General features: G+C 38.0%; 1 protein-coding gene across 1 annotated transcript in view; it reads left to right on the plus strand.

Moving 5' to 3' along the window:
- CDHR4 (cadherin related family member 4) overlaps positions 1-21165 on the plus strand; it is a 764521-nt gene that overhangs the window by 101541 nt on the left and 641815 nt on the right. Inside the window, exon 3 of the mRNA XM_044078501.1 lies at positions 14040-14215. Coding sequence (XP_043934436.1) covers positions 14040-14215 — 176 coding nt within the window. The remainder of the gene's footprint in view (positions 1-14039; positions 14216-21165) is intronic.

Genomic DNA, 21165 nt, shown 5'->3' on the forward strand with positions numbered 1-21165 from the left:
GAAAATTTAAATCATTGAGCCTTATATCATTGAAAGTGTTACATGGTTGTGGTATAAAGTGTTAATTTTGTGGTATCACTTTAAGAAGTTGTAGTACATAGGAAACAAACATGGCGAATGGTACGATTTGTGGTTTAAGAGAAATTGTCAGGTTGTATAGTTAAAGTTCATCAGATAATGGTTAAGCATTGTTGTGTTTGAGTGATAGATTTAATAGCTTGAAAGAAGTTATGTTAGTGTTGTGGAAAGTTAAGGTATGAGTAGGGGAGTAAGTTTTTATTTTGGCAGTATGCAGGTGTTGTCAGGAAAATAGAGGTGCATGTTTGAGATATTATTTGTATATTCTGTATGCAGATTGCAATACAGTAGGGAATGGGAAATTTACCTTGTCTCCACTATAGTGCAGTCTTGGAGTTGGTATATTTAATTAGCAGGGGGTGTGGGGGTGTTGGGCAGAAACATTGAAGCAAGTGTGTTCGTTGGTTTAGTTATGTTTGAGGTAGAGAGGGTATTACTAATGTGTGAACTGTAACATTTGATGTTATGGGATGCAATGATTTAAATTTGCAGTGTTATGTGGTTTCATTGTTCTAAGTTTTCAGTGTTGTGTTTTTAGCGTTATGGTTTTAATGTTTTGTGGTTCAATGTTATAGTAATTCAGTGTTTTGAAGTAGATCCATACATTTACCTAACACTACGGATGGATAATTTCCCACAGTTTCTCCAGCCAGCTTGGTCGACATGGGCACCCTGAGACAGTGCAGCAACTGCCTCATGTTTGCAAACAACCCTCTACTCCTAGTCCATACAAACTCAACATGTGAGAGATACAACTATATTAAGAACCTTGAATCCATGCTCCCTCACACACCAGTCAGTACATATGACAATGACAGGTTATCAGCATACACACCTCACCTCCTACTCCACCCAAACCCACATCGCACATACCTACATATGCGGAGGTCCTTATCAGAAACATACCTAAACACCAGAGACCTCCTAAACACAAACACAAGGATGCTACACACAATACTTCCTCTATAGAATATAACACCCATAATAGCTCACACACCAGTGTCTCACCTGTCAAGCCCTTAAGACAAAACACAAAACCAAACATCATATTAGTCATAGGTGATTAAATTGTGAGACACACAAATGTCCCTCTCACCAGGGTGGATAAGGAGAAGCGGTCAGCTGCCTGTCAGGTGCTAGGATCTGCCATATCACACATGCACTTAAGTCTCTCAACAGCAGGTACTGTTAAGACTCCATCATAGTCCATATTGGTGTGAACAACTTGAGACATATCTCTCTGGACTATATGAAGAGAGACATGACTGAGCTCTCGGACTGTGTGCCTCAAGCAGGTATGTCCCTAGCCTTAAGTAGCATTTCACCTTCACCTAGGATGATGCCTCAATACAAACAGAAAATGACTGACTTCAATAACTGGCTTAGCTTCTGGTGTCATTTTAAGGGATACAGTATCTGTCAGCCTGTGATGACATGATCGACAGACCTCGATGCTTTGACAGAGATAGTCTTCATCTGTCACCCCTGGGATTTTGACTACTGGCTAAGACTCTTGCCACCCCCATAGTGCCTTTTTTAGGCAGTGTCTCAAGGACAAAATTTGCGATGTAAAATTCCATCTAAAAACAGCCTCAAGGTTATGCTGCTAAATGCTAGGAGTCTTAACATGAAACTGCACTCACTGGAAAAAGCCCTCACTTGGAAGATGCAGACATTTGTGCAGTCATGGAGACCTGGTTCAAGGCTGTGGAGAGCACTCCAGCCATATTGGGCTACACCACCTTCCACACATTAAGACCACAAACTGAAGGCTTGAAAACTAAAGGAGTCTATGTCTCAATATTCATTAGATACTTCAGGTACAGTTAACTGTTGGTAGGACACCTATTCAAGTCATTGACAGCTACAGGACCCCCTCCATGAATCAGGACACCCACTCTGCCTACTTGGATCTACTTGAGTCTATCAAGATACATCCAAAACCATGGTTATGGGTGACTCTAACTACCCATCCATTGACTGGGTAAATTACTCCTGTGAAAACTCACTTGTGCAAAGGCTCCTCGACTTCATTAACTTCAGTGACCAGGACCAGCAAGTTGACACCCCCACAAGGGGTGCCAACTCCCTGGATCTGGTGCTTATCAATATGGGGGACCACTGTAGCACCCCCACTGTGATGTCTTCCCTGATGAGATCTGACCACAAATCAGTCTCATTCAAAGTAACTGTCACACCTGACCCCCCCCAGGAGCAACTAAACCATAAAACTTCTCCAAAGCAGATTATAACCTCTTACGAGATGGTATAAATAGCTTCACTGCACCTCCCCCCTCAGATGGAACTGATAACTATGCAGAGTTCTACACCAGTGATTTACACAAACACCTGTATAACTGCATTGACTTGGCTGTATCTGATAGGACTAAATCAAGCTCCTCAAGGAAAAGAAAACCTGCCTGCTGGACAACTGCCATTAACAGGCTTTACAAGAGGAAGAAATTGCTGTCTAAGAGTAAGAGGGAGTGAACCCTAAATTGGAAAAACTCCCTCCTCAGCTTAAACAAGCAAATAAGACTTCTTGTGAAGTCCTCCAAAGCAAACTACAAATCCAAATTTGCTTCCTCAAATAAAGACAACCATAAGGCATTGTTTAGTTACATCTGTAACCTAAAAGGAAAGTCCCAGATTTGTACCGAACTGTTAGTTAATGATACCACATATACTGAGTCCGTGGACATAGCTAACCTGTTAGCTGACAGGTTCTATAAAAACTTCAGTCCCCTATCCCTGCCACACATATCCCATGACATCCCTACCACCTGACCTCTACTTTATATCTCTAAAGAGCAGGTCGTAAACACCCTAGCTAAGGTAAAAAACACAGTATCTATGGGACCTGATAACATCCCAGGCTGCATCCTTCATGGGCTCCAACAAGAATTAGCAACATCATTGGGTACTCTTTTTAATCATAGTCTAAGCAGCAGCTTTGTCCCACACTGGCTTTGTCCCAACTGAATGGAAAAAGACCACCATTATCCCCTTGCACAAAGGTGGTGCTTCCACTGACCCGTGGAACTATAGACCTATTAGCCTGACTAGCCTTATCTGCAAAGCCATGGAGTGAATCATCATGGACCTTATAAACAAAGATATAGGTAATCTCCAAACACATGACCCTACTCAATTTGAATTTGTTAAAGGGAGGTCATGCCTTTTAAACCTGGTGGACTTCTTCGAGACAGCCACCAAGGCCCTGGATGAGGGGAAATCTGTGCAGACAGACTACCTAGACTTAGCCAAGGCTTGTGACACTATCCCCAACTCAGGCATCATTGACAGACTCACTCAGCTAGGTATCAGCCCTTATATTATTAGATGGGTTGCTAACTGGCTCACTGATAGAACACATACATTCAAACTAGGGGAATCCACCTCCAACAGCAGACCTGTAATCAGTGGTGTTCCACAGGGATCAGTCCTGGGACCCTTACTGTTCAGAATCTAATTCTCTGAAGTACAGGCTAAAACTAAAGGACTGTGGCTGACGAGGTTTGCTGATGACTGCAAACTGTGAGTGATCACTGAAACACCTAGTGATGTGAACATCCCGCAAGAAGGTCTTATGCAGGTTATTGACTGGTGCTAAAGTCACGGTCTTAAACTTAATGCAAAAAATACATTATCATTCCCTTCAGCAAAGGTGATGCTCCTGCAAACGACCACATCGATAGCGATACCCTAAATCACACAGTCAATGGTGAGAGATCCGGACACACAGGTCAACAGAAACATTAACTTTGATCACCATGTATCCACAGTTGTAAGAAAGCCACTTTATATTGCTCATCTCATAAGTAAGGACATTGCCTCCAGAAAAAAGAGATTATAGCCCCCCCTGTACTTTTCCTTCATCAGGCCAATAATAGAGTACAATGCTCCCTTTGGTATGTTCCTTTCCAAACACCTGCAGTAATTGGAGAGACCACAAAGGTTCCTTACAAAGAAAATTCAGGTCTTCATGATCTGTCTTATGTGAACAGACTGAAATCATTGTCACTTTGATGTGTGTCATATAGACTGCTCAGAGGTGACTGGTGTCTTGCATATAGAGCAATCTCTGACCCAGCTTTAAGGGAAATGCTGCACATTTGCAAGTCAAATGGCACATGGATCACTCACTCAAAGGACCTTAACCTGGTATGTGACATCAACAGAACATCCCGGAGAGACAGAGTTGTCTCACAGTGGTTGACCCACCTTTGGAACAAGCTTTCTATTAATATTAAACAAAACTTCTAATTGGCTCTATTTAAGCGTAACTTGGACGACTGGATGGGTAACTGGAAATTCACCCCAGGGTTCAACCCATATCCCTGTTGGACAGGGGCAATGAGTGACGATTTTAGTGTCTCCTTGAACCAGACACCCTTGTGAACGAGTTGAACTTGGCTAGCCTTATAAGGGCCCTGGGACCATTAGCCTAGTAACCTCCTATGATCCTATGAGTATGGGTATTGCAATCTATAGCCAACTCAGCACATTAAGTGTTTCCCTTAAGATTTTGAACATAGCTAAAAAAATACTTTGTGGTTATCTTTTGCTTGGGAGGCTAGTTTACTTTTGTGCTTAGCTTTGAAGACTCAACTAGTTCCCTTATTTTCCTTTTGAGACTAATGAGGATTATTTTAATTCTGTTTGCACCCTTCCACTTGCTTCTAGACAAGAATTTCTTCCTTTTGTTATTTGGTTTATTTATGCTAGCGGTCCACCAGGGTGGCTTGTTTTAATGGCTTGACCTGGGTTTAGACTGGTCAGGTACTACCATTTCTATGCAGTTGTTTAAGTGGTTGTGCAGGGCATTCATGTATACTTGTGTATAGACCTCCATGTTTCAGGGCTGGTGGAGCTTTAAAATTATCTAAGCTATTACTTAATAGAAGGTAATTTGCCTTGAGAAAATTATTTAAGGTTTTAGGGTTTGATGGGGTTCTACCATTACATTTATTTCAAAGGAAACAGATTTATGATCTGACCTTACCAATGAGGACATTATGATGGTGGGGGGTGCAGTGCTCCCCCATGTTTGTGAGTACTATGTCAAGGAAATATGAGTCTCTAATAGGAGTGCAGACTTGTTGATCCAGAGCATTTGCACTGACAAAGTCCAGGAATCTTTGAGCTTGCATATTAGTAGTTGTGTATGTTTCCCAGTTTATGGAGAGGTAGGTTACATCACCCATGAATAGTGTGTTGGGATGAATGGCAAGTGATTCCAGTAAGTTCAGGTATGCAGAGTGGTTTTCATGATTCATGGCTGAGGAACCTGTGGCTAGTGATGATATGGTGGGGAATTTTGTCTATGGTCAGCCGGACAAGGAGAAGCTCAAGTGAGTCATCCTGCTTGACCAAGCTAGAGGTGTGATTGCTTTTTATGGAAATGGAAACACCTCCTTTCATTTTTTTCCTTTTTAGAAGGTGGCCTGACTGTATGATAGGCATTGTAGCCTTGACCTGCTGGGGCTCTTTCTGCAGCCTAAAACCATGTCTTTGTAACTGCACAGATGTCAGCATTCCCTAGGGAATGAGAGCTTTCAGGGACTGCATTTTTTATCAAGACTCCTAGCACTGAGCAGTAGTTAATTCAGATTGACATTAGAAGAATTTGTTACGTTTATAGGACTGTTGGCTTGACCCTGCTAGAAAAAGGCAGTATGAGGGTGGCTAATGCCTTGTCCAGTATTCAGAAGCCTACTGGTGACAGGTGCAGACCATCTCTGGCAAAGCAGCATGGTCTGTTGATCATGTCATCCCATACTGACAAATACTGAATCCTCTTGGAATGACACCAGTAGCTAAGCCAGTTACTGAAGTCAATCATTTTCTGTTGCTATCGAGGTATCATTCTTGGTGAGGGTAGAATATGCTGGTGAATGAGAGGCTCATACCAGCCAGTAACACGTATTCAGAGAGGTCCATCATGTCTCTCCTCATATAGTCCAGAGAGGTATGTCTCATGTTATTTACACCTATGTGGACTATGACTGAGTGACCTGAGTGCAATGATCTGGCAAATCCTGGTCCATGAGAAGCAACCAGCTGTAACCTCCCTTTTTATCTATCCTTGTGAGGGGGGTGTTCGTGTGTATCATGGTGGAGTCTCCTATCATAAAGATGTTTGAATGTCTGGTGTTCATGTGTATCATGATGGAGTCTCCTATCATAAAGATGTTTGAATGTCTGGTGTTCATGTGTATCACGATGGAGTCTCCTATCATAAAGATGTTTGAATGTCTGGTGTTTCACTTTAGGGGCTTGCTTGTGGAGGCACTGTGCAATGGTTTTATGCACAGTGGTTGTTGTTGACTTGCTTTGTTTGCATGTGGTTTTTGAGGGCAGTGTATGGAAGACCTCTGAGGTTTTGGTAAGTTACTTTTGAGTACCTCCACATATGTGGGTTTATCTGTCAAGACCCTATTTAGTGAGTGAAATGATGTGCATCAGGTGACAACCTCTTTGTCATTTGATTTGTCAAGGTGTGAGAGCCATGCCTTAGTTTTCATATTGTAATGACATCTCTCACATACTGTGTTTGTTTCAGGATTAGGTGGTTGTCAGTATACATGAGGCAATTGCTATATTGCCTCAGGGTGTCCATGCTCACCAGGCTGGCCACAGAGATAGTGGTAACGTGTTTCCATTGTTTCAGGTTTTTTACTATGGATTTAACCGGGGAGAAGAGCGGGGAGATTTAACTGGGCTGGGGTGATAGCACACGGATGAAGAATGGGTGCTACACTCAGTGTGAACTGCAGCTGTCCAACAAGGTGATGCTGCTCTGTGTGTAACTCAAATGGTTCAGGAGCAGCAGGGGGACTGGGGAAGGTTCCAGAGATAGTTATTCTAAGGCAAATTTTAACTTGATAGAATTTGCATCTATACAGGCCAGTGCTAGCTGCCCCTGTATGGACAGTAGCCTAGCACAAACACTGGGGCTTATATAGAGTCAGGAAAAACAAGTATAACAACAACAAGGCCTTCAGACCAACCAGGAAAACACACAATAAACTTGCAGCCAGCAGCCACCAACTCAGATAGGTTTCTACAGCACACTTCTGCCGCAAGAGTGCAGTCAGAAAACCCTCTTAATGTAAAAATGCTGGTTTTAGAGCTCAAGTGCAGGGATATTATTAAATATGTATACTTTTTAAGCAATAACTTTATTTTATCTAACTTTTGGGAGTAGATTGTTTGAGTAAACTGATCCGACTTCTAATGCAGAATATCACTATAGTTAAGCACAGAGATGTAAAATCAAAGAGCTGGATTTTAATCCCATCAGCTCACATCTCCTCTCTATTCTGTACAGCCATGAGCTAGTCACTTAATGTCCATGAAATGTAAGACTGTTCTAGAAAAAAAATGGGACCTGCTGTGTCTCTTCGTTTCTTACTTACTGTTTCAAAATAGTAAACAATATGCAAAAAGTTGTAAATGCTGGGCTCAAACATTGTTTGCTGGCTACTTGTTTCTGATGTAAAATGAAAATGTATTGAGAAGAAAACATGTAGTAGTTTGAATGTGAAACTAGCTCTGTAAGTAGGCTGGATAACATGCAGACCTCTCAAATATTCCAATTTTCATGAACATTCCTATTTTCCAGCCTGATTTACCCCTCCACTTGATGTACCTTTATGTGGGTGAATATCCATATTTTCAGGATTGATTTACCCCTTCATATGATTTTCTGAATCACTCTCATCCTACGTTATATTTGAAGCTGTTTAGTGCACAGAAAACCACATTACACGACCAAGATATTAGTGGCAGAAATAATTTAAAGAAAGAAGATACACATCTTCCATCATCTGCTTTCAAAAGCAAAATGAATGGACTTATGTGGCAAAATTTTGAAATACAGTTCATTAAAGTCTAGATATTTTATACCATCTCTTTGATAATTTGTTTATTTTTTCCCATAAGTTTTTTAAAATGTGTTTCTGACTAGTATCCCACATTTCTACAGGAAGATAATTGAAGAAATCCATTACCAGCATATACCAAGAACCCAAGCTGGAAGTCCAAACAGCAAACAAAGAAAAAAAAAAACAGCTGGATAACCATGACTGTTGACACAATTTTAATAAAATACACCATAATAAAGATAAAAGACAAGCGCTTTCGCTAGCGCTTCTTCGGCTCTTAATACAAACCACAGTAAAAGGCTCATACTTAAATAAATAAATCAATTCAACACCAAAGCAATTAAGTATAATTAGCCTCTTAAAGAGGTATATATAAATATTTTCACTTTAACCTAGGTGCTTTTAGAGCAGGTTTTAAACTGACAGTGCAATTAATTCCTGGTAACCTGTGTGCCTGCAATCATAGAATCCATCGCAATTCTATTTACTCTGAATTATTGTTCATGTCACCCACTCTACTGTTATTGTACCAGTTGTAATACTTTAACATTAAAATGATGGTGTGGATGCACCATTATGTGTTTAGATAAAGCATTGTTTTCACTCTGTTTGCGTATCTCATATAGATGCTTACTAATCCATTCTTTTAGTTTTTGTGTGGTTTTTCCCACGTAATAGCAAGAACAGAAAGCACAAGTACAAAGTAAATCAAACGAGTGCTATTGCAGTCTGCATGAAACCTTGGCTGAAACCTAAAGGGAGTATTAGGGCATATAAACTCTTGTTGTACACTTATGACAGAACAAAAACCACACTTCCTGCATGGATGTCCAGATTTTTGGTAAGATATGCATTTGGCATTAACAAGTGTAACAAAAGAAGGGTACTTTCCATGCAGTTCAGTTGTGTAGTGCTGATAAAATACATAGTGTGATGCCGTACCACTGGACCAGTAATTAGTGAGCCTCAATCCTCACCACTGGCAACCGTGGGGGATGTTCACTGGGAGGATAACAGGTACGCAATAAGTATTTCCAGATGCAGCTCACTGCATCAAGTGCAATTTCCCTTAAGAGCACACAGACACCACAGTCAGTCCAAGACCGGTTTCTCCCTCTTTCTCCAGATCCTCAATAAGACTCCCCACTGGCACCGCTCTAGAGTTGAGATCTCAGCTGAGTGACCAAGCAAAGCTCTCCAACACCCTCTTTGTCCAACCAGTGCTTTGTGTCCCTGACCAAGTAGCTGACACTTACACTCTTTGAGGTTTCATTTACACACACACACACACACACACACACACACACACACACACACACACACACACACACCACACACCACACACACACACACACACACACACACACACACACACACACACACACACACACACACACACACACACACACACACACACACACACACACCTAGGAAAGGCTGACACAGGTTTACTATCTATGCCCTCTTCTGCCCAGACTATAAGGTAGTTTCCACTGCCACCACTCACTCTTTGACAACTATTTTAAGGCCCTAAACAAAGGGTGTCTAATTTTACTATGTAATATTAATACTAATACACATGGAAGCTTGACCAAGATCAAAGCTATTAGCAGTGGCCCACACCAAATAAATATGACATACTCTCAAAACTTAAGTATCTCTACACAGATTAGCCACAATGAAAAGTTTAAATATATTTAATAATAAATAATAAAGAACAAGAAAATACTCAGTATATATATAATTTTTTTTTCATATATTCACATTGACATCAGAGTTCAAAACCACAGGAAAAATTTAAATGACATTGCAGTACAGGCTCACACAAATAAAGAAAAATATCTAAACTAAGCTTCACTATATTCCTGACTGAATCTAAGAGAATTATACTATTCCCTAGTAAATTACTAACAGAGCAGGGCAGATGTGGTGAATTGTTTTGTTGTTATTGTTGTTGTTAGGTCTAAGACAGAATGCCCTGTCTAAGAGATTTCTCAAATAAATATCTAAAATATTACTGCTGGGATAGCTTGCAGAATTACATCATTTTTTGTCATCTGACTTCTAGTTCCCAGGTAAAACCCCCATTGCTGAAGCTGGCTGTATTTAGCATCTACCTGTAAAAATATACAGACAAGGGGTTTTGCTCAGAACTTTGGCAGCTGCTGGAAGTCATAAAACAATTGCATTCCTTCATGCTTCTAAAGTAGCAATTAGTTCACTCCAAAGACGATATAGAAAGCTTCCTAGTACAGACTTTGTGTCTCTAGCTGCATTGAAACCTGTCAGCCTCTTTATAGCATAGCCTATAAAGTAATTTAATTTCAGATATCTTCTAAAGTTTGATGGACTGAGGTTAACCTCCTGTATTCCAATTTCTAAGTTAAAATATATACATTTAAACAGGTACAGTAGTGCATGTACATTTCTATTCTCTTCCAGTAGGACACACCGTGGATCCATTTTAAACACAAGCATTTTACAAATACCTTTTCAGCACAAACATCTGTACAGAACAGTTTGATATAAGCATGACAAGTGGTTCTAATACATTTGTAACACCAGCATCTTGTATGAATCGGTTCTAATACATTTGTAACAGAAGGATCTTATATACATTAGTTTGATATTCACAAATGTCATATAATTATTTACAAAATTCCTGCTAGCTGTATCTCCTTTTATCATTGACAGCTGTGTTTAAAAGGTCTTTATTGGTTTATAGCACATTATTATCATTTTTGATGATACATCCTGTTTTTTACTTATGTATTTATTTATTTTACATTTCTTAACCATGTAAGTGCACTGGTCCAGGGACCATTTTCAGCCATGACCTGGACCAAGAAGGCAAGGCACAATGTACAGTAGATAAAATAAAGTACTTAAAAGTCTTTTTGTACTTTACATAAGTAGGTATGTTATTAAATCGTACACATTTTTCAATAAGTCCAGTACACAAGAAAACCAATGACATAACTAAAAAAGTGGTTCACAAATAAACTAATAATCCCAAGGCAAACACTCTACCAGGCAGCAATGACACCAGTGTAGTCCAGTCAATATTTTATTTAGCGCTTTCGTCAGGTAAAATGATTAAATGCTTACCAGGCCCCAGGGTTAAATGACAAGATTTCCTTGTGCCCTTTGTTAAGACTTAAATCTATGTTCATGTTATGAAATATACATGAATTTATAAATTTTACAGTTGGGATATTAATATGCATTAGTATCTGCATTAATGTTTTAATAATTTAAAACCTTTTGTTCATTTTTATATGTATATGTTTTAATATAATCTTGTATGCATTAATATTAATGACACTAAAATGGGGGAAATTATGTAATGCATATTGCAGTGATTGATTGGTCAAGGGGTATTATTTAAACTTTTGTTTTTTTAAATAGGCTGTATTCTGAAGATGTCATTTTACCCAACGAAAGCACTAAAACCAATAACATATTTGGTCACACAAAAAAACACATTTACAGATAAACATGTCTCCAAACTAAATAAGCATATTGAACGGCAAAAGATGTGACTGCTTAAAGTAAATGTGGTATGACAGGTTCAGCCTGGATCCCTTTTACATTTACATTGGCTTTCTTATTGCTCTTTAAGCTGTCTATTGAAGCCCTTAAGGTCTTTCACTAATCTACTGGATCTAATGGATTTGGGTAGAGCACTCCGGCATTTTGGTGCAATTTTGAAAAAGGCACAAAAAATTGCACTTTATTTTGCTTTTGCCTCTTCTTAAAAGTACTCAGTTGTATTTATTCTGCTGCATTTATTACTGCTTGGTAGTAGTCTGATTAAACTGTAACTGTTATTCTAAGCCTTTCGGTTTAAGCACTTGGGCTTCAGCCCAGTTGTTTTACATTAAGAAGGTTTGTGGACTGCACTGTTGTGGCAGGACAGGTCGCTTACATACTTCTAAGCTTATTTTAAAGAAGGGGTTTTTGGTCTGTTCTGTTGTGAGAGGAGAGGGAGGATCCCCCTCTTTTCTGCTGGGAATTTCTTGGAAAAGGATTATTGTGCTTATTTTTTGAACTGTTTCTTTTTCTTTTGGAACCTTGTTTGTTGTGTTTGCTGTACTATAGACTAGATTCAGGCATGCTGCTTTGTTTTTGTTTGATGAGCACTAATCCCCAGGTAATTTTTTTTTGAGGGTTCCCTGCACCCTTGTGGCAGGTAGCAGGACAGGTCGCTTACATACTTCTAAGTTGGGAATTGCTGATTGAAGGCTTGGTGTCTGTTATTCTGAGTGTATTACTTTTGGTTTAAGCACTTGGGCTTTGGGACAGTTATTTTACATTAAGAAGGTGTGGTCTGCACTCTTGTGGGAGGAGAGGGTAGATTCTGCATGACTGAACTGGCACTCCACCTAAGCACCATGTTCAATCCTAGCCTCACCTCAGGGTTTATGCCCACTGAATGGCACACAGTAATGGTTATCCCACTCCACAAAGGCGGAGCTATCACAGACCCCAGGAACTACAGCCCCATTAGCCTAACAATCCTGGTCTGCAAGGCCATGGAACATATCATCATGAAACTTATAAACAAAGACATGGTAATCTCCAAACTCTGGACCCCACCCAGTTCGGGTTTGTGAAAGGCAGATCATGTCTCCTAAACCTGATTGACATCTTTGAAGCAGTCACCAAAGCCGTAGATGAGGGTAAGGTGGTTCACATAGCCTATATAGATCTCACCAAGGCTTTTGATATCATCCCCCACTCAGGAATTATAGATAAACTCACTAAACTAGGTATAAATTCCTATGTCACAAGATGGGTTGCCAACTGGCTCATTGACAGAACCCAAGCTGTGAAAGTAGCAGACTCCAAATCCGACTTCAGCCCAGTGACAAGTGGAGTACCACAGGGTTCAGTCCTGGGTCCTCTCCTGTTTGGTATTTACTTTTCTGAAGTACAGGCAAACACAAAAGGTCTTTGGCTAATGAAGTTTGCAGATGACTGCAAACTAGGAGGCATAATTGAAACTCCTAATGATGTGGACATCCTACAAAAGGGCCTTACTGAGACAGATGCCTGGTGTCAAAGCCGTGGCCTCAAGCTCAATGCCAAAAAGTGCATTGTCATCCCCTTTGGTAAAAACTCTGTACCCATGAGCTACCACATAGGTGGTTGTTTATTTAACACTGAAAGTGTGATAGATCTTAGGACACAGGTGGACAGTAGTCTCTCCTTTGATAATCGCATTGCCACAGTAGTCAGAAAATCCTTCTACATGGCACACCTCATCACAAAAGGTTTCTCATCCAGGAAAAACAAGGTCATTGTTCCCGTCTACTCATCACTCATTAGACCCATTATAGAGTACAACGCCCCTTTTGGTATGTACCTCATAAGCCATCTACAACAACTGAAAAGGCAGCAGAAATACCTCACAAAGAGGATTACCGTCCTCAAACAGATGCCCTACACAGACCGTCTCAAAAAACTCCAGTTTTACTCTGGGCCATATTGCCTACTCAGAGGTGATCTCTGCCTAACATACAAAGCTATGTCAAACCTAGAGCTGTTGGACATGCTCCACTTAAAGAAATCCCATCCCATCCGAGCTACATGCTCTAGGGACCTAAACCTTGTCACTGCAATAAACAGAACATGCTTGAGGGATAGATTCCTGTCCCACAGACTTCCCATACTCTTGAACAAACTACCTGTCTATATCAAACAAAGCTCCTCATTAGCACTCTTCAAGAAAAATCTTAATGATTGGATGGGAAATAGAAAATTCACCCTGGGGATCACCTCTGTGGCTCTGCTCGACAGGGGAACAGGAAAATAATTTTCTTGAGTGGTGAATGCCAGGGTACCTTTTTGGATAGGCTCATACAGGCCCTAGGGCCAATAGCCTATTACCTACCTATAAACCTATGAACCTATGAACCTATTATGTGATGGTACTTTTGAACAGGAGCCTTAATAACTGCTAATAGAATGGGATTGTTCTGTAATATGAAGTATTTTTTTTTATTTTAATTTTAAATATTTCCTTCTTTTCTTTCTCTTTCTCATATTATTTTGTTTTCTTGACAACAGGTTTCATAAACATACCTGCATCAGTAAATGTCACAGAAAACAGCCCTATTCATACCGAAGTGGCTCAGTTTGGCATCGTGACAGCAGACCCAAATCCCAAAGTAGAAATTGTATCTGTGGTTCCTGCTACTAATGCTTTTAACCTGGTATTTGACAAGTCGCTTTCGACTGCTTCAGTAAGTATGATCATGATTTCAGATTTGGTGTATGCTGAAGTGTGACCCAAAATAACATTAAACATTACTGATTTCTGATTTAAAACACCTGTTTCTTCTCTGAAACCTGAGAAATACTGCTATGTAATCACTGTGCTTTTTATATAGAAAATCTTAACAGAAGGTAGCTCTGAAATAAAGAGCTTTTCCAGTGTTGTTTGTGTTAATCAGCACCAGTGTTTCTAATTCTGCTTTCACTTCAAATTACTGCAAAATGCCTTTTTAATTTGAAGTTTGAAGTTTATGGCACAGTGTTTGAAAATGGGTTTATCAACTTAATTGTGAAACCCGCTTCATAGCTCTTGTGTGGTTATAACCACAGAACAAACATAATTTCAGTTATTTTTTTAATAAAGTTTGCTGGAAATAATTAAATAGCACTCAAACAAAAGCTACATGCATATCCAAGCTACACCGTGATCTATTCCATACACTGATGCTTCGTGGGAATGGCAGTCATTGTTGAATAACCAATAGATGAAGGGTCCATGATAAAGAACATGTGGACTTATTTCAGGTAAAGAAGATCGATGACATAAAAATTCCTCCATGAATTTTGGTGCACTGTTGAGATCAGAAATAAGATCCAAGTAATTTCTACTTTGTCTCAAATCACTTTTCATATAGTCTCTTAGATCTGGCCATCATTAGAGCCTTTGTAAGAACTAGATATGCCTGGCAAGCTCTTCATTTAGAAAACAAGATGTTATGGTTTTCTAATGCAAGTAATAATATGCTTAGCCAGGAAACAGCCCAAAGTGCATCCAATTCAGAGGTCAGACAGTATAATGCTAGTTGTGGTTATCCAAGTTAAGAATAGCTTCTGATATTACGGAAAGGTTATCAACAAAATGATTCCATACTTGGAGAATATACAAATGTATAATCTCCACAAATATGCTAATCACTGAGCTGTTGTTTGCAATGTTGACAGATGGGTGATATTCGACTGTAGAAGATCATTAACATAACTGCAGTAAAATAGATGTCTTTAATCATGAGTCAGCAAAAGAATTTAGAAAGAGGAGTGAATTGACAGTATGTTACAGTATTAATTTAATTCAAATGCTATTCCAAAAATGGAGACAGTTTCTAAAAATGCATTTCTTTAGAAGATTACAATAGACTGTAGAAATATGATGTTTCTTAAATTGCAGAGTCGTTCACTTCTTGACGAATTTGTATATTGTGTTGACTAAATGAAATAAAACAAATGAGTTTAGCATCAAAATATTCTCTTAAGGTTTATTATAAACTGCCACCCTAAGGGGTAGCTGTAGGCATTCCAAGATTTGTTTTAGTAATCTTAATTTTCCAAGAAAGATATATTACAGAAAAATGAGATTTTCAGGATCTATGGCCATGGAGAATTGAATACAGCGTGAGGTATATGTAAAAATAGCAATTGCTAACCAATGGCCGAAGCTAAGTACATTATTTTTAAGATTTTATCTCTGTAAACCCAAAACTGAGCATTTCCCACAAAGAGCATATTACATTTATTTAGCAAAGTCAGAAAGTAATAATAATTCATACTTGCTGGATAGATATATAGATAAAATAACATATTTTAACTAAGAAGATCAAGATAATTCACAATTTTAATAACTTTAGCAAAAATGTGAAGCATAAGGAATATTTCCTGAAACCTAGAATTTCATGATCAACAATCTCATTGAGCTACGTTTGCATATATATTAAAATGATGAAGCTTATCGTTCCAGAAAATGGACATAAGATGTCTTTTCTTCTATTTGAAAATGTTTGTAATCATCTGAAAGGTTTAATTGCGGAATCTGAATCTTCTGGAAGGGATATTCATTATTCACTGGGGATGGCAATGCAAGTAGATTGATATTTAATTTGGAGTATCTTAACATGTCCCTTTTTGCTTTACTGAAGAGGTTGAAGTAGTTAGTATTAAATAACATAGATGCAGAATAGTTGTAAGCAATGCCCAGAGTATTCATGCAGTAAGTCAATGCCAGAATCAACAAAACCACTAAAACTAATAAAAAATAAACCAAAACCCCATGATTTGAAAACTGGCAACAAGAAATGCAGAATCCCTCTGACAACTGACAGGAAGACAAATATTCCAAATGACTTCAACGATTAAAAGGAATTAGATACGAATTCATGATTATTAGCAATTCAGATGGCATACAGCCCTTCTCAGAAGTAAATAACAGTAATATACTTCTCATTTAAATAGCAAATCTCATGTCAACATTCACATAACAACTGCTAAGTTAATAAACATGTTTCCATTACTATCACAAATAACAATGTGATTCATGTTTGAATAGCAAACCTACTACTGATAATTTAAATAACAGCTACAAATCTATATTTTTCCAATAATGATTAAAATATTGGCGGGGGGGACTCTTAAAGGAATCATCACAAGAAGTAAATAATACCATCAAACCATATTCATATGGACAAACATTGTGGTTAATCACAAATTCAACCTTGGTTTAGCACCCTTGTCCTTCATGGCTAGGGGCAACATGTAAACATATTAGATCATCTCTGGGTCATTCATACTTAAAATATAAGGGCTAAAAACTTCATGGGGATGTAAAACTGGGCTGTTAAAGATCCTCACAGATCAATAGCTTAGTAAGTATGCATGAATCTATAATATTGTAATGCAGTATGCATTAATCCAAACAACCTACAAATTTAAAGTTCATAAATGAATAAAATGTATATACCATAATTATGTACTTAATTATTTATGTAAATTCAAATGCACATCAATTTGTTTCACAATAAGGAGTGAAATTAAACATATTTCTGATTTACTGCTATCCAAATTAAAAATCCTGTACTATTCTCTATGCTAGAAATTCAAAAGTCTGGCTTGATCATATAAAAAAATCTAGTAAGTTCAGGGCACATAAACATTAGGTCAGTGATTTTACAATTATGAAAATAAACAACATTTTACTAACAAGCCACTCAACATGATCATTTCTAATTTCCAATATGAATATGCTGTGTCTGGAAGTCATACCTGCATATAGGTTCTGCCAAGGAAAAATCAATCATTAGCTAAAACTACAAATATAATGCTGCAGATGATGAGTTTATTAAACTATAACCACTCTTTAATTTAATGTATCAATAATCTCATGACCAGCCGTATCAAAATTACGTGTTTTACAAAGCAAATATCTCTTGAAACATCCTATACTACTATGTGTAGCCTAACTGTCTGTTTGTTATCTTTTTGTCTTTATTATTTATTTTTATTTTATTTCAGATTTGGTAGACAGGTAAGATGGCTCATTATTTGACCCTTTTTAGCCAGGACCTGCACTCCAGAGGAACAAAGTACATAATACAGTGAAAAAACTGATAAAAGTGAAAATACATTGTACATCATCAAATAGCAAAAATTCATATCAAAAGTTAATCACATAGAAAATGGGTAGCAAAAACAATTGAAACCATAACATGGCTATAATTATATATATTAAATCCTTTGTACGACAACATAATGCCATTTGTATCCATCACTAACATTTGCTGCCTTCCCTTTGTTCTTCCCTTTGTTCTGTTCTAATACTGGTACTGATTCTCCCAGGGAGCTGAAAATCCTTCCAGTCCTGGTTCTGGGAGATGGAGGGAATATTGTGCTATCCACTCAGATCTCCTTAGGACAGAAAAATCCTGCTCGGCATTAAAAATAAAACCCTCACTTCCACCATTATCATCCTCTGTATTCAAAACTGAAGGGTCCACATACCCTTCATCACTCAAAGAATGTTGATCACTGCTATTGATTTTAAAGGGATAAGCATTGCGCACACTATATTGTTGAAGGTCCCTGTTTAATTACTTAATTTTCCTTTGCTTATTAATGTCACATTTCTTATCTACACTAAAAAATTATTATAAGCAATTATATGTTCATCAAATAATAAATCATCATGAATAAAACAATTTAAATTTTCAATTTCTTTCATTTGATTACTAATAATACTAGAGTTATATTTTATAATTCCATCCCATGTTGATCAAAAAGTTTCACAAATTCCATATAAAAAACATCATTATGTTGCAAGCCATTCAAGAATTTAAACACCTGGAACCCTTTAGGAACAATTTGTTTTTAATACAGTCAAATAGATATGCACTGTCCAGCTGCCAGTTCCTAAATTTTAGCAGTTTATTTTCGAACAAAAATATATTATCTCACAAAGAAACAAAGTGATCCATGTTATTTTTGGTAGTAAAATTATTGTGGTCAAACTGAAAAGGTTTATCAAGCCAGGAAAGCATGCCCACACAACTGCAATTATAGAAATTGGCATGCAAGATCAGTACATCTTTATTGGAAGGATTGATGTTGTTATTGTTAAATAAAGTAGCTGAATATTGTAGTGCTTCAGGTAGTTCTGCTTCACCCAAAGGACCGGGCTCAGACTGTTGTGTTGAAAAATCTCTATGACCATTGTCCAACGACATAGCCTGACCACAAGTACCAAGAAATATGAACCATAGTTTCAACTCCATTAATGGGAGTCCGACCAGTTCCTTGTACCCCTGGACCTCCTCTTGGTATGAGTAAATGTAAAAGTTGAGTGAGTTTACCTTTCATTTTTTTCCATCATTTTTTTTTCCATCTCGGAGACCAAATACTGCAATTCCAAAATATTACTGCCAGCTCCTTTCTCATTCAACTGCCTGGTATCCATTCCGTGCACTGAAGTGCCCAAAAAAGACAACAATGTACCAGTAAAAGTGGCCAGTGCCAAAATAAACAACGAATAACCACCAACATTGATGCCATAAGTCCAGGATTGCTAAACAAGTGCTATGTAGATCAAAATAAATTCACAAATGACTATTTGCACCAAATAAACACCATTTGAAAGAAAATTAAACACTTTCATTCCGTGAACTGGAACTTCAACAGAACTGAATGTCCCTCTAGTACACTTTCTTCTATAAACTCCAATTTAAAGTGACAGTGCATTAATTATAAAAATTCATTCAACACATCTTGTCATAATTTAATTCTATAACATATATGTGCAAAAAATTAATTATACATGTAGTATAAAAGATTTGTACTAAAGTTGATTAATCCATAACAAAGTCCACATCAAATCTTTAATAAACATTAAAACCATCTATTAGAATATACAGAGGATTTTATACCTGCAATTTAGCTGCACTTACATTTAATACCAGAAGGATATTAAGAGTGTCATTTAATCCAGGGGGATTCATCACTTCCAGTCTAAGCTGCCATAACAACTCTTTAAATTCTAATCTAGCCTCCCATTCTCCAAATATTGGGTTATTAGAAACTTCCTCAAGTATACTAAACCTGTAACCAATAACATTTTCACATACATCTAAGTGTTGACATGAAGCATTAAAGGTGTTACAGGATTTGAGGTCAGAGACATGCTCGTAGATTACTTTGAGAAAAGCCCGTTCAGTTTTTTTATGTAAAAACTGGGGCAGTTTAAGCATGTTGCTATGTGCTCCAGCCCTACAGTCTTACAAGTACCTTTTAGTAATTTTACTTTGTTGCTTAATTTATTATTAAAAATCAGGGAATCTTCAGTTAAAATGAAACAAATGTTGCTTATAGGTACCATATTTACTTGTACCTCCTATTGCCCCCTTATACATAGCACACATCATAAAAGGGTTCTCATCCAGGAAAAAAGAGGTCATTGTTCCCCTCTACTCCTCACTCATTAGACCCATTAGAGAGTACAACGCCCCTTTTGGAATGTACCTCACAAGACATCTGCAGCAGCTGGAAAGGCCACAGAAGTACCTCACAAAGAGGATTACTGGCCTCAAACAAATGCCCTACACTGACCGCCTCAAAAAACTCCAGCTTTACTCCATAGCATACCGCCTGCTCCGAGGTGATCTCTGCCTAACATATAAAGCTATGTCAAACCCAGAGCTGTTGGACATGCTCCGAGCTACACGTTCTAGGGACCTAAACCTTGTCACCACAATAAACAAGACACGCTGGAGGGATAGATTCCTATTACAGAGACTTCCTATACTCTGGAACAAGCTACCCATCTATGTCAAGCAAAGTTCTTCATTAGCACTCTTCAAGAAAAATCTTGATGAGTGGATGGGAAATAGGAAATACACCCCGGGGATCACTTCTGTGCCTCTGCTGGACAGTAGCACAGGAAAATAACTTTCTTGGGTGGCGTAAGCTATGGAACCTTGCTGGCTAGGCTTACGTAGGCCCTTGGGCCGATAGCCTAGTACCTACCTGTGAACCTATGAAGTTTTAAAAATTAATTTTGGCTGGTGCCCCAACATGTCAAACAGGTCAGAATTTGTCTTAAGAATATTCCAATTTTTCCAAACAATATTCTTAATTTTTCTATTCCAATTATTATACTCAACAAAAAGTGTACATTGGTAACATGGGGTATCTAAGGTAAAGGAAGCACCTCCGGCACCTTCATTAGTTCCCCTATCAAATCCTTTCCCTTAGAGTTCCTTAGATATCCCCCCACAAACATTTCATCTGTCATATCTCTGATTAAGTTCAAGAATAAACTCCTGTCTAAAAACATTACCTTTAGTTTCTCAAATTCACATTTTAATTTATCCTTGTCAGAAGTCATATGGCCACTCTAATAGGTTGACCCTTAATGAGACTTCTTTTTTGACTCCTAGGGTATGAGCTAGCATAGTGAAGATAAGAGTTGCTAAAAGTTGGCTTTCTATATTTTTTTTAGCTAAAACCCCTTTCATTTATTGTTACAAAGGTATCCAGATATTTATTTGATTGATTACTAAAATTCTATGTGAATTTAAAATAAGTACTATTATTAAAAAAAAACAGTGAATTATTTAACAGTTTCACTTGCACCTTCCCACAAAATAAAAATGCCATCTGAAAA

Source organism: Protopterus annectens, chromosome 7.part1 (genome assembly GCF_019279795.1).
Source record: "Protopterus annectens isolate FY-2018-M chromosome 7.part1, PAN1.0, whole genome shotgun sequence".
NCBI classification, from domain to species: Eukaryota; Metazoa; Chordata; order Ceratodontiformes; family Protopteridae; genus Protopterus; species Protopterus annectens.